A 12,622-nucleotide genomic window follows, 5' to 3' on the forward strand; every position below is an offset into this window, starting at 1 on the left:
TACTCCATCCTGAAACTGCTCTTAAAGGGAACTCCTGAAGCTTAGGGCGCGGCACCTTTAATGAAGTCGCGGGCCATCTGAGGAGGCACTCAGCTAAGCCCCAGAAATCTGCCAGAGGCTCGGGGCAGATGCCCTCTGACGTTCTGCAGCCGTATGAACCCCGCCCTCCGGCAGAACCTTCCAGTGAGCAAAGCCCTTCCCATACTGAAACTGGCTCCAAGGGTCCTCACTAGCTATGCTGAAAATGTGGTGCTAAGACAGACAGAACATTCTGTGCAATTACACTGATATACAGCTCTAAATGTGCAAACAACTCAACAGAGGAAGAAGACAGAGAGGCAGGCATCGGGAGGGGCAGTTTCAGAAGCCATGGAAATGCTGGGGGGGGGGATACACAGGTGTTCACTATTTCCATCAGTGATGGCTTATGTGTGTATCCAATTGAATTTTTTTTTTTTTTTCGAGACAGGGTTTCTCTGTAGCTTTTGGTTCCTGTCCTGGAACTAGCTCTTGTAGACGAGGTTGGTCTCGAACTCACAGAGATCCGCCTGTCTCTGCCTCCCAGTGCTGGGATTAAAGGCGTGCACCATTGCCACCCGGCTCAATTGAATATTTTAAATATTTGCAGCTTTTTACTCTGATGTGTTGTTCTTGTTTGGGTTTTGTTGTTGTTGTTGTTGTTTTGTTTTTCGAGACAGGGTTTCTCTGTTTAGCTCTGGCTGTCCCAGAATTTGCTCTGCAGACCATGCTGGTCTCAAACTCAGATCTGCCTGCCTTTGCCTCCCAAGATCTGGGGTTAAGAGCATGTGCCACCATGTCTGGCTGCCTTTTGCTATGTTTTAATTTTTACTATGTTTTACTATATCTCAACAAAGTTTTTTTTTTTTTTTTTTGATTTTTCGAGACAGGGTTTCTCTGTGGCTTTGGAGCCTGTTCTGGAACTAGCTCTGTAGACCAGGCTGGTCTCGAACTCACAGAGATCCGCCTGCCTCTGCCTCCCAAGTGCTGGGATTAAAGGCGTGCGCCACCACCGCCCGGCTCAACAAAGTTATTAAAAGTAAATAATTATGTACATAAATCTTAAATCTTGCCCTCCCTAGAAAGACATGGTGCAGGGGAAATTCCACTTTTCATTTAAGTCATGAAATTTCTCTTTAGTTTTTATGAACAGAATTAAGTTTCCCTTTTCAGCAAAATTTGGAAACCATGACCTTTTGTTCAAGATCATATTTAAAACATTATGTTGATATTATGCTGTGAAGACAAAAGAAAAGGCAACTGTCTGGTTCACTTGTCAGGAAATGTCCACAAGAAGGGAGAAGGAAAGGAGAGGGTAGTGGGAGGGAGGGGAAGAGTGGACGCTTGCTTCATTTTAGGAAGCTTGAGCTGCAATGCCCTATTAGGCTTTAACACACTCTGCACTCTTCAGCCATTTCTAATCACAGTCCCCATGAGCACACTGTCCTGTCCCCAAAACACCAAGACCCTTGACTTTTCCTATCTGATCTCCTTACTCCCCTTCTCAGAGAAAATGAAATCAGAAAGTTCCGAGTGGCATCCCCATCTGTGTTCTGTCCGGCAGAGGATGGGGTGTCACAGCCAAATGTAACTCTTGGTGTCTGGAATCCTGCGGCCCCAGGGCACTCAGTTTCCAGGACCAGCAAGAGGTCCCTGCAAGAAGCCTCCAGAATATCCCCACCCCAATAAGATTCAGATCAGGTGAGATGTTTTTCTTTTTAAATAGGGGCAAGGCCCAAATCCTCTCACCATAGGTAAATTTTTAGAGAGACTATACACATAGAAGTAAAAATCTGGAAGTCAGTTTTCTTAAAATTATCAGGGTCGCACTCTTTGAAAAGGATGCCCACAGGGCTACCGCTCCTCGGTTAGAAGATCCTGCTTTTGTCCTTCTGATGAATCTTCTGGCCAACAGGACACAACAGGACTCCAGCAGGAATGATGCTTAGGAGGTGGACCACTCAGGTCCCACCAGCCAGTGCTTGCCGTAGCCTGGGCCTGACTGCGTAAGGGCGGTGTTGACAGGACAAACCTCCGTTCCCACCTTTTCCTTTTGTATTCTCTCCTTTGCTTCCTAGCCTAGGGAGGCCCACAGACCTCAGGCCCCTGTCATACTCCTCCATCAGTCTACTTCAACAGACCACGGTATCTTTGCCTGCGGTCCAGAATTGGGCACCAGACCTCATTACAGATGGTTTTGAGCCACCATGTGGTTGCTGGGAATTGAACTCGGGACCTTTGGAAGAGCAGGCAATGCTCTTTAACTGTGTTAGGAATAATCTTAAGACAAGCTTCTCGGCCGACGCCAATAATTTCAATTAGACCAAATCAAAGATGCCCACGTTTAATAAATGCTTCACGCGGGAACGTGGTGAGGAAGAGAGAGAGAGAGAGAGAGAGAGAGAGAGAGAGGAGGGGCATGCAAAATAGCCTAATAGCCTGTGGGAGTGGTCCTGAGGTGGAACAAAGCCACTCCCAGGAGAGGGGACTTGAAATGGAGTTTTTTGTTCCATTGGTTCTTTCAAGGATGAATGCCAGGGGCTGGGGTAAAGCTTTCAATCAATCGTCCCAGACTCCTTGGATATAGGGGTGGTGGCTCAAGTCTGGCATGGGGTGACGTGGGAGGGGGTAGCTAGGAGTGGTGCGCTCATGCTCGGGGAGAGATGTGGCTGGAGCGGCATCTGGTTTACTGTCATCCTGAAGTCTACAGGCAGCTGCTTTTTGAGGGAGATGAGAAGACAGGTGGCTAGGAGAAAAAAATATAGTTAAAATATAGTTTTTGGTCCTATGAATGGGTCCTAGCCATGGGAAGTCACTAATTGCCAGAAAGAATGGGGCAGAGAAGTGTCCTGGCTATACAGGTAAGGCTTGGGTGTATAATCGGAACACAATAGCATATAAAACCAGATTTTAGCTGGTAGGTGGCCTTGATCCAGGAGAGTTGATCCAATAATGGTAAAGTCCCAGGAGTTGGTGCAGGTGTTTGGCGTTGTCTAGAGAGCGCTTTGTCTTAGCCCAGACGGCAGGAATGACCTGTAAAATATGCTTGAAACTGGGTGGGTTAAAACAGGCACTGCAGTCTGTTAGCCTTTACTAGACTTTTGAAAACACAGTAGAACGTTTTCCTGGAAACTATATGTATCTGCCAAATGCCATTAGACAGACAACTAAAGCGAGTTGGGAACTCTGGATTGTTAAGATGCACCTGAAACCTGTTAGTCCTGGACTATGAAGGCTGTGAAAGAGGCACACCTGTCTGTATTTTTGTGGGAGATTTAACAAATAAAGTAATGAGCTACTAGTTCCTTAAGTCATCAAACGCTATTAGACAGATCTGGGAAGGATAAATGAGCAGAAATGAGACAGCTTTTTAGCTACACAGGCAATCCCAAATCCTCTCCTAGTCCTTAGAGAACACCAGTCTTAGAAGCAGTGCTTGCCATTAGCTGCTGAGTACGAGACACCCAAAGATTTTTCCTGTCAGGGAAGATTTAGTCTACCTGTCTTGGCAGGATGAGAAGATTGATTCCCCAGACGGTATCCAGGAAGCTAAAGAGGTGAAAGGCCGCTTTTTGCTGTGTGGGTGGCTTTGCCAAACCCAAAGGCAAGGCCTGGGAGCAGAAGGTCTTCTGTCTTCTTGGAGGAGCTAAGGGGTGCTGCAGAAGCTGCATGGCTGTGTTAGAAGCTCTTTTGTTAAATCTGTAAAGCTCAGATCTGTAAAGGCACTTGAGAATTGGGTACCATTATCTGTTATTTTAAACAAGGCATAAAAACTAAACCTATCCAATTAGTTACAGTTTCCCAAGGTCAGTAAATGTAAGAAGGTTAAAAGGAATATTTTAATAAGTCAGAGAATACTAGTACATGTAGGTACTCTTACCCCAAAATAGCAGAGAGGTCAAAATGGAGGCTACCCATGTGTCTGTATTTTTTCAGAGCTACTATAATCTGGAGTTATAAACCTTACAGATCTTAACATTTCTATACCATTTTCTTCATGTAGCTACACTCCTCATGCACTCATGAGTGCTATCATTTTCCTTCCCCCTCCCATAAACTTCCTTAGCTTTAGAAGGAACACCATGACCCTCTAACACACTCTGACTCCTGTTGTCTTATTCTGGGCTCTCTGCACAGCAATGTTAAAGACAAAGACCCAAGTGAAAACTAAGAGACTTGAATGGATAGAGAGTAAACAAGAGAGGTGAGATCCAATACAAAAAGCCTTACCAAATTGATGGCTGTTGAAGACAGTGGTTACTAATGGATTGAAAGATTCACCCCAGCCGCTGGCATTCATCCTTGGGGCACCAATGGAGCAGAAAGCTCCATTTCAAGTCCCCTCCCCTGGGAGTCACCTTGGTGTGGACCGCACCTCCAGGAAAGCCCGCCAAATGATGACCCCTTCCCAGGAAAGGTCAGGACCACTCCCACAGGCTATTTAGGCTGCTGTAGAAAAGAAAAAAGGAACATGTGCATTTGGTCAAAAGTGAGATACCCATCCCCTAATACTCCTAAATCCAAAGAGGCTGGAATGTAATATTGAGTTGAAAGTGTTACCCCAGTCTGCCAAGTGCTCGGACTCCAATTCCCAGCCTGCTAAGCACTGACCCCTTCCTGGGGAGGGTAAGGACCACTCCCACAGGATATTTAGGACAACAGGTGGTTTGGGGTTTACCTGTGCTCTCCCTCTGTCTTCCCCCTATCATGCTCCTGGCCATCTGGGAATGCACCGTTTATTAAACATGGGCATTTAATTTGGTCTAATCTGGTTTAATTGGAGTTCTTTGAGCCAGCGGAGAGGCCCATTTTAAGATTTTTCCTAACAACGTGCTCTTTGGGTTTTGCATGGTGTCCCCCCCGCCAACTCTCTCTCCCCCTCACCATGCTCCTGACCACCCAGGAGCGATGCATTTATTAAACATGGGCATCTTTTATTCAGTCTAATCTGGTCTGATTGGAATTGTTTTCGGCGGCAGAGAGGCTCCTCTTAAGATTGTTCCTAACAGTTACTCCCTCCCGCAGAACTTTCTGGGAGCCCTGTGAAGGTCTTTAAGAACTTCCACCTGGGAGACAAAGGGGGAAGCAGCTACCTAGCTGTTCTCAGCTTTTTGGGCCAAGGGTAGTCCCACAGATACCTACTTCCCCACAATTAAGTTTCTGCGTGCTTGAGTACAGAACTTCCAAGGGTATTCCATGTCAAGGCCACAGGGGAGGCCTAGGTCAGTCAGAAGTCAACTGAAAACTGTAGGCTCAGTCAAGGATCTGCCTGGATCTGCCTGTGCAAAGAGATTCCCTGTCCAGCATAGATGGCTGCCTGTCCATGGGTCCTCCCAAATTCCACATATAGGGTCCCAGGCAGTTCAAACTGGCTGCAGATAACAGTTGCAGGTGGGGGATGAGGCTGGAGCCTTCTTTATCCCATCCCGTGATATTTTCATTGTGTTCCTAGAGCTACACCAGCTGTCCTAAGGTGAGTGTAGACTGTTATGCGATGTGACTCCAGGGAGCACACTCTATGAGGATGGGCATGGTACAAATGCAGCCAGAGTGGCCTAGTAAACAGAAAACACGTCCCCTCCCCACCCCCCAATGCCTACTATATCTGAGCCAGACAGCTGTAGTTACGGCAAAGAGTAACTCAGTATGAAAACAGAACACCAGATCAGTGTGGAAGCAGTCAGGATGGCTCCCACACCACTGTCCAGGCAGAGCCAGTGCCTGCCCTTTGCTCTCTTCCCCTTCTTAGACAGCCAAAACTCTCATCTCACCATGGTTAGTTCATCCCCATGGTGAGGGCAGCCTGCTGGGCGTCTTGCCCAAGTCACACTCTCTCAAAGAGCAAGGGAGCTTCCTCAAGGTTTTGGTAAAGGGAAGTTGGAAAGGGGAAATTCCCCCCCCCCCCCCCCCGCTGTGTTAGTCATAAAGACGACAGCAAGAGGAGAAGGCTGTCAGTGGGCCCCACCTTTTGATTCTTAAGACACAAGAAAAAGACATCTTCTTCAGCGAGTAAGTAAAAACATTTATGATTTATCAACTGTGGGAAGCCTTAGTACAACAATTTAACACCAACCTGACCTTTTTTCTTTTCTTTTTAAGACAACAGCTCCTATATCCCAGGCTGGCCTCCAACTTGCTGTATAACCCAGGATGATCTGGAACTTGTGATCCTCCCGTCTCCATCTCTCCGGTGTCACCATGCTGTTCATACAACTCTGGGGCTCGAACTCGGGGCTTCCTGCGTGGTAGGCAGACATTCTACTGACAAAACCGCCTCCTCAGCCCCAGCTTCACTGCTTGTAAAACAAGCATACAATTGTGACTTGCCCTCGGAGGAGTCTCCCGAGATCTCTTGTTCTCACGGCTGTGGCATTTCAACACTCTTAGAAAAAACCATCAGAATTCTTTTGCATTTCCTGGATGCTAGCCAATATTTCTATAGGCTGACCTTGAGTTTTTCTAATCAATAAAATGCTAATGGAAAAGTCTCTTCAAACCTACAGGTTAGAGCGTGGCTAGCGAGAGACAATCTGGTATGGCTCGGGGATAGCTCCAAAAGAGGAGATCCACACATCTGGCCAGCTGTAGGTATGATGTCATTCATTTTCATTTCTCAATTTTAATATGCTTACTGGAAAAAAAACATAAACAAGCCTCTTCACATTATATGGCATAGTCTAAATACATAGTGTTTGTCGTGTGTCTTTGCTCTCTTTTTACTGGGACACCCCTCCGTTGGATGAAATCCTGTAGGAGTTATTGTGTTTAAGATCTGAGGTTCTTGATATTTTGTTAATAGATAAAACACTACCCTGGACAAATACCTGTTTGCCAGTCCCTCTGTGTTTCTGCGTGTGACTGTGGGGGTGGAGGGTGGAGAAAGTGGGAGGTGGGATTTAAGCTTTCTTGGACTGTCTGATACTGAAGGGTCTCAGTGCTTTTCATTGTTGTTGTTTGTGAAATGGGGTCTCACTGTGTTCTGATGCTAGCCACACCCCCAAGCAGAGAACCCTTTCACCCAACTGCTGCTAATTCTCGGAAATGTCCAGAACAAGTCACCTCCCCTAGGGTCCCCTCCACCTTAAATTCCCCTCATGGCCACACCCTGATTTCGAGGCCACTCAGATTAAGAACTCTCACTCCTCACTCCCCTCACTCCTCGCAGGCAGAGAGTTTTCTTTCAGCTTAGCTCACTGCAAGCAACGACTCTTGTTAGTTTCTGTTTCAGGTTGTGAAACAGCCTTCGGGGACTCAAGAACTGTCCCATCTCCGTGGAGCCATAGAATTGTCTTCAGCATCTGCCTGGTGTCTACCAACCAGGCTTCTCTACTGCTCTGTTTCCCGATTTTTGTGAGCCTAGGAGGTGCCCGGGCTCCCTCTGGCTCCGGCTTCCTGGCTTTCACCATCTAACCAGAGCATCTGAAGCTATGGGGTGCCGACTGAGGCAGGATACACCACCACCCAGGTGTCCACTTCTCTGGCTCATTCATCTCTTAGTGCTGCTGGTTGGTCTTTCTCGAATGTCTTCAGGTAAGGAAGGAACTTCCAGGAACTTGACTTAAGCTCGACGGGTTTTGAGAAAGACGCTGTTCTCTGTGCTGGTTTCCTCGGCTTACTTTGTAGCCGACTCCTTCTGCTCACTTTGTGAACTGGAGGGACCCTTCAGTGTATTTCCAGAATACTTTAAAGCTAAGAAAGTTCTGGTTCAAAGATGGTCAAAGGACATATAGGTTCATAAGCAAATTAGGAACCAAGTTAAATCAAGAACTTCAACTCCAACATAGAAGTAAAGACAGCACTGTTTTAACAACACAAAAATCCAGAGAGCAGCTTAGGGCTGTGGCCTCCTCCATCTATAATAGATGTTCAATCACATTTTGTTATGTGCCTACAGCCTTGGTCTGGGATTCTGGTTTTCAAAGTATGTTTCTATGCTATGACTCAATTAATGTGGCCTTCTTCTAAGACCAAACAACGGTGACCTCTTCCGTTTGGTGGGTAGTTGAGAAATGTTATCTTCTTAGTGTGAAATCCTTCTCTTAATATTTCTTCTCAAGCTTTGCTTTCTTCCAGTGTGTCAACACTGACATCTGAATGCTAAGATGTAGTGCAAAATGATTAGCTTTTTCAGTTGTTTCTGACTGGCTGTGTGTTTCCTATGTGTTCTTCAAGAGCATTTTGCTCTCAAGGTGATTCTGCTTCTATGTCGGTGGTCTGAAGGGGCTGGACTTCAGACACTATCAGAAGGGGTGAGGGCTCTGCCCAGATCATGGTTTTCTTGGGAACTGGCATCCACCACGTCCTGAATGACCTTTTTTAAAGGTCAGGAAACAAAAGATCTGCTTTCTAAGGAATAGCGTATAAACTGTTTCTCACAAACGAGGAGGAAGCCAGAGTGCCAGACGGCAATGCGGAAACTAGAATCTCAGAGGCTCTGGTGTCAAATCATTCACCTAAAATCCTGCCCAGAATATCTAAGAATGTGAGAGACAGGAAGAGGGAAAGGAAGGGATGGAGGTACACCCACCTGCTACAATAGTAGCAGTTTTAGGTTTTCTGTCCCAAGCTGTGAGATTTGGTTGCAGAACCCAGACAACCACGACTTAAGTGCCCATTCATACATCAAGTTCTCTACATAGTCGGCACGTCCAACAGTTACAGCCTTTTCCTGGAGATTAGGGAAGCACTCCCAAACTCTAGTCTTCTAGAGAAACTCCAGACACCCCGAAATGGGGCTTGGGAGTGGATCAGTGGGGTGGCAAAACTCTTAAAAAGAGAGAGAAAGCAGACAATATTTAAACCAAGCCTTGAGAATTGCGCCAGAAAGAGTCAGAAACCAAGCATAGCTGATTCATTTTTAGCCATTAGGAAAGCACCATGGCCTACAGCTGCCTTCAGTGTCTACTGGGCTGAGCATCTTATTCTGAGAGTTCACCTCACCTCAGAAGTAGTTGAGCATGCGCTTCGTGGCTTCAAACATGTTTGCATATGTAAATCCTGGAACTAATCCCACAAGAAATATGAAAATAGGAGAACTACCAAAGCCCAGGTTCTGAGAAAAGAGGGGGACAGGGTCGCTGGAGGAGTACAGCTGATGGAGGCAGATGTGATAGAGGATTCTGGGCAGGGAGGCAAATTGGCAGACACCTTCTCCCCATTTTAGGCAGTCTCTTGCAGCCTAGGCTGGCCTTTACCTCGTTCAATAACAAAGGCTGACTTTGAACTCTTGATCCTCCTGCCTCCATCTCCTAAGTGCTAGGATTCCAGATACAGCACCTTGCCCAGTTTAGATATCAGATAGAGGGCATTCTGGGCAAGCACTTTGCCAACTGAGCTACACCATAACTGTCTAGCTCATTCTTTGTAAACACTTAATTCAACAAACACCAGGCAATTTCTGGGTACGAGACATGTTTATTGGTCCTGGGAACAAATTATGAGCTCCTTTCTTTCATGGAATTTATAGTCACTGGAAGGAAGAAGATGAACAAGCTAATAATCATCGCATTTATGTGATGACCACAGAGGTGAGAACTTTGAAGGAAAGGTGTTGTTCCGAGGCGCCATTTTCACCTGCTGAGGACCCGCAGACAGACAGTGGTGGAGAGAGCAGGACCAGAAGGGAGTATAGCTTAGGGCCTGGGCTTTTAGGGAATCTGAACGTTATTTACACCTCACAGGGAGGGCGAGGAAGGGTTTAGAGGGGGAGGTGGCACTGTCTATCTCAGCTCTGGCCATACATTAATTGCGCATATTATCACCTGGGTGGGGGTTAAAAGGCTGTCCCTAGCACAGGGGATTTTTCAGAGAAGTGAAACTATTTTGCATAATCCTATAATGATGTATCTATTGATCGTAGACATTTCGAACCCATAGAAAGCCCACCTCCTAGAGGGAGTACTACACCATGACTTGGGGTGAGGGTGATATGTCAGCGTAGGTTCGTGGAGTGTGGCAAATGTGTGGCTGCCTCATGAGATGCTGATGATAAAGGATACTCAGGACCCATCTGTGGGAATCCTGCAGGTTTGTCCACCCAGTTCTCCTGGGAACCTAACACTGCTCTGAAAAATATTTTAAGGTATTTTTGTTTTGGTTTCTAGAGTCAGGGTCTCACTCTGTAGTCCAGGCTGGCCTGGAATTCAGTATGTAGCTCAGGCTTGCCCCCAAACTCCTGCCTCAGCCTCCAGAGTAGTCAGGATTACATATGGGAGCTACCATGCCTGGCTTACGAATCTTACTTGAAAGGTTGCTTCTGCTTAGGTGGCCCGGAATCAGGGCCTGAGATTCTGCATTTATAGTAAGCAGCCCAGTGATGCTGAGGCTAGTGGACTGTCTGTACAGCCCTGTTTGAGAAGTAAGACTGCATATAAATAATGTTCAAAAAAAAAAAAACAGAAAGGCAGATGTGTTAACACGGGTGCCAGTTATCCTAGCTACTCTGGAGGTTGAGGCAGGAGGATCAAAAATTCAAAGCCTCAGGCTGGGTGGTGGTGGTGCACCCCATTAAACCCAGCACTTGGGAGGCAGAGGCAGGTGGATCTCTGTGAGTTTGAGGCCAACCTGGTCTACAAAGAGAGTTCCAGGACAGTCGAAGCGGTTACACAGAGAAACCCTGTCTTGAGAAACAAAAACAAAATTCAAGGCCTCCCTGGGTTATAGAGGGAATTCAGGGTTAGCATGGACAACTTAGTGAGACCCTGCCTTTAAATAGAAATCATGGACTGGATAGCCCAGTGGGTAGTGTACTTGCGCAGCATACACAAGGCTCTGAGCTTCGACTCTAGTAGGGTGTAAACTGGGCATGTGTGATCTCAGCACTTAGGGGGCATAGGCAGAGAAATGAGAAATTTAGAATCACTCTATAGGACATGGTGAGTTTGAGACCAGCCTGAACTACAAGAGTCTTTATCTTTTAAAAAAAAAAAAAAAAAGCTGCAGATACAGCCCAAGGGTAGAGTGCTTGCCTAGCAATAGGAGGCTCTGCATTCAGTTCCTAGGACGGAACAACACACAAAAATCTTGAGCTGGTGAAGCATGAGGAATAGCTTGTAGAGCAACCACAGTAATTGTGCAAAAACCTAACAGGAGGCTGTTTCTGGAGCCAAATGTGTACGGTGATGTGATTGATGGTTTTGGTGAAGAGAGAGGGGCCGGGAGTGGGAAGGATGGACTGAGACATGAGCAATATGAAGCAGGTGAGAACTTGGCAGATTTTGGTGAGGATAGGAGTGGTCTGTGGGCCCTCAGGTCAGGTAAGGGAGGGCTGTTTGGGGACTGTGGAGTTGCCACACCTTCAACCCTGCCCTGGGTCAGGAAGTCACACCATGGTGACGTGGTCCCCTCTCCCTATCTACTCTCCAGCCATTGACTTCCAGGGCAAGTGGTCTCTTGAGGTAGAAACACTTGACTGTATTCCAGAAACTGGTGACAAGGAGGCAACTATCAGGGAAGCCTAAGTATAAGTAGGCTGCCTTTCCTTCGGGGCTGGGATCCTTTCCGGGTGGCCCAGCTCTGAGGGCTGGGGAAAAGCTTTCTGCAGAAGTTGGAAAAGCTGGATATGGGTGGATTAGGAGCTCTGAGATAGAGAGAAAGCAAGTGTCACAAAGAGTAATCCGCATCCACACCCTGCTATCTGAACACAACGGGCCAGCACATCTCATGAGTTACAACTCTGCCATCGTTACCCTGATAACTATAGTTCAAATCTCACACCCTGCTATCTGAACACAATGGGCCAACACATCTCGTGAGTTACAACTCTGCCACCGTTACCCTGATAACTATAGTTCAAATCTCACACCCTGCTATCTGAACACAATGGGCCAACACATCTCGTGAGTTATAGCCTCTGCCTGATAACTGTAGTTCAAATCTCAGCATCCAAGAGTTTTGAATTTAAGAGAAAAAAAAAAATAAAGACCTGATTTCTACAGACTGTAAGGGCTGTATCTAAACTGGACGGAAAGTCAGGGGGAAGACTCAAATCGTCCCATGACCCAGTGAGCCAGCACACATCCTTGTCCTGCTGGAATGCTGCACAGGCCTACCATCAGACCTGTGGAAATCACTTAACATAAGTTTAGAGGTGCCCCATAGTATCGCTTCCACAGAAAAGACTGTGTCCAAGCATCAACTGTCTCCTAACATATACTAACCAGGCCCAACCCTTCTTAGCTTCCAAGATCAGTCAAGACGGGACACGATTGGTGTGGTATGACTGTAGATCCGAATATTGAAATAAACATTTCCGTGTATTAGGATGATAAGTAATATTTATGTGTCCCCCCCCCCTTTCATTCTTTTCAAATTTAATGTGTTTTTTTTCTGGTCTTGGAAAATGCTTATTTAACTAGCACATTTATGTAATGTATATCACATCTCTTGAGTTATTTTATTTTATTTACTTTTTTTGTTTGTTTGTTTTTTTGTTTTTTTTTTGCTTTCAGTGCTGAGGATCAAACCAAGCGTTTGGCAAGTGCACTACTACTGAGCTAACCTCCTCACCTGGTGGAATTTTTTTTTGCCTTTTTGAGACAGGGTTTTTCTGTATAGCTTTGGTGCCTGTCCTGGAACTAGCTCTTGTAGACCAGGCTGGCCTTGA

The 12,622-nt window shown here is 46.3% G+C and overlaps 1 protein-coding gene across 3 annotated transcripts in view; it reads left to right on the top strand.

The window, feature by feature from the left end:
- Positions 1 to 5,951: 5,951 nt before the first annotated feature.
- Cd80 (CD80 molecule) overlaps positions 5,952 to 12,622 on the top strand; it is a 29,544-nt gene continuing 22,873 nt past the window's right edge. The window contains exons 1-3 of one of the 3 annotated variants that reach the window (XM_050148716.1): positions 5,952 to 6,027; positions 6,118 to 6,606; positions 7,235 to 7,548. In XM_050148716.1, the coding sequence (XP_050004673.1) occupies positions 7,446 to 7,548 (103 nt within the window). In that variant the 5' untranslated portion in view covers positions 5,952 to 6,027; positions 6,118 to 6,606; positions 7,235 to 7,445. Of the gene's footprint in view, positions 6,028 to 6,063; positions 6,607 to 7,234; positions 7,549 to 12,622 lie in introns of those variants that run through there. The other 2 variants (XM_050148718.1, XM_050148717.1) reach the window with 2 other exon arrangements.

The sequence above is a fragment of the Alexandromys fortis genome, unplaced genomic scaffold (assembly GCF_014885135.2).
Source record: "Alexandromys fortis isolate MF-2015 unplaced genomic scaffold, M_Fortis_MF-2015_v1.1 scaffold_4, whole genome shotgun sequence".
Taxonomy (NCBI): domain Eukaryota; kingdom Metazoa; phylum Chordata; class Mammalia; order Rodentia; family Cricetidae; genus Alexandromys; species Alexandromys fortis.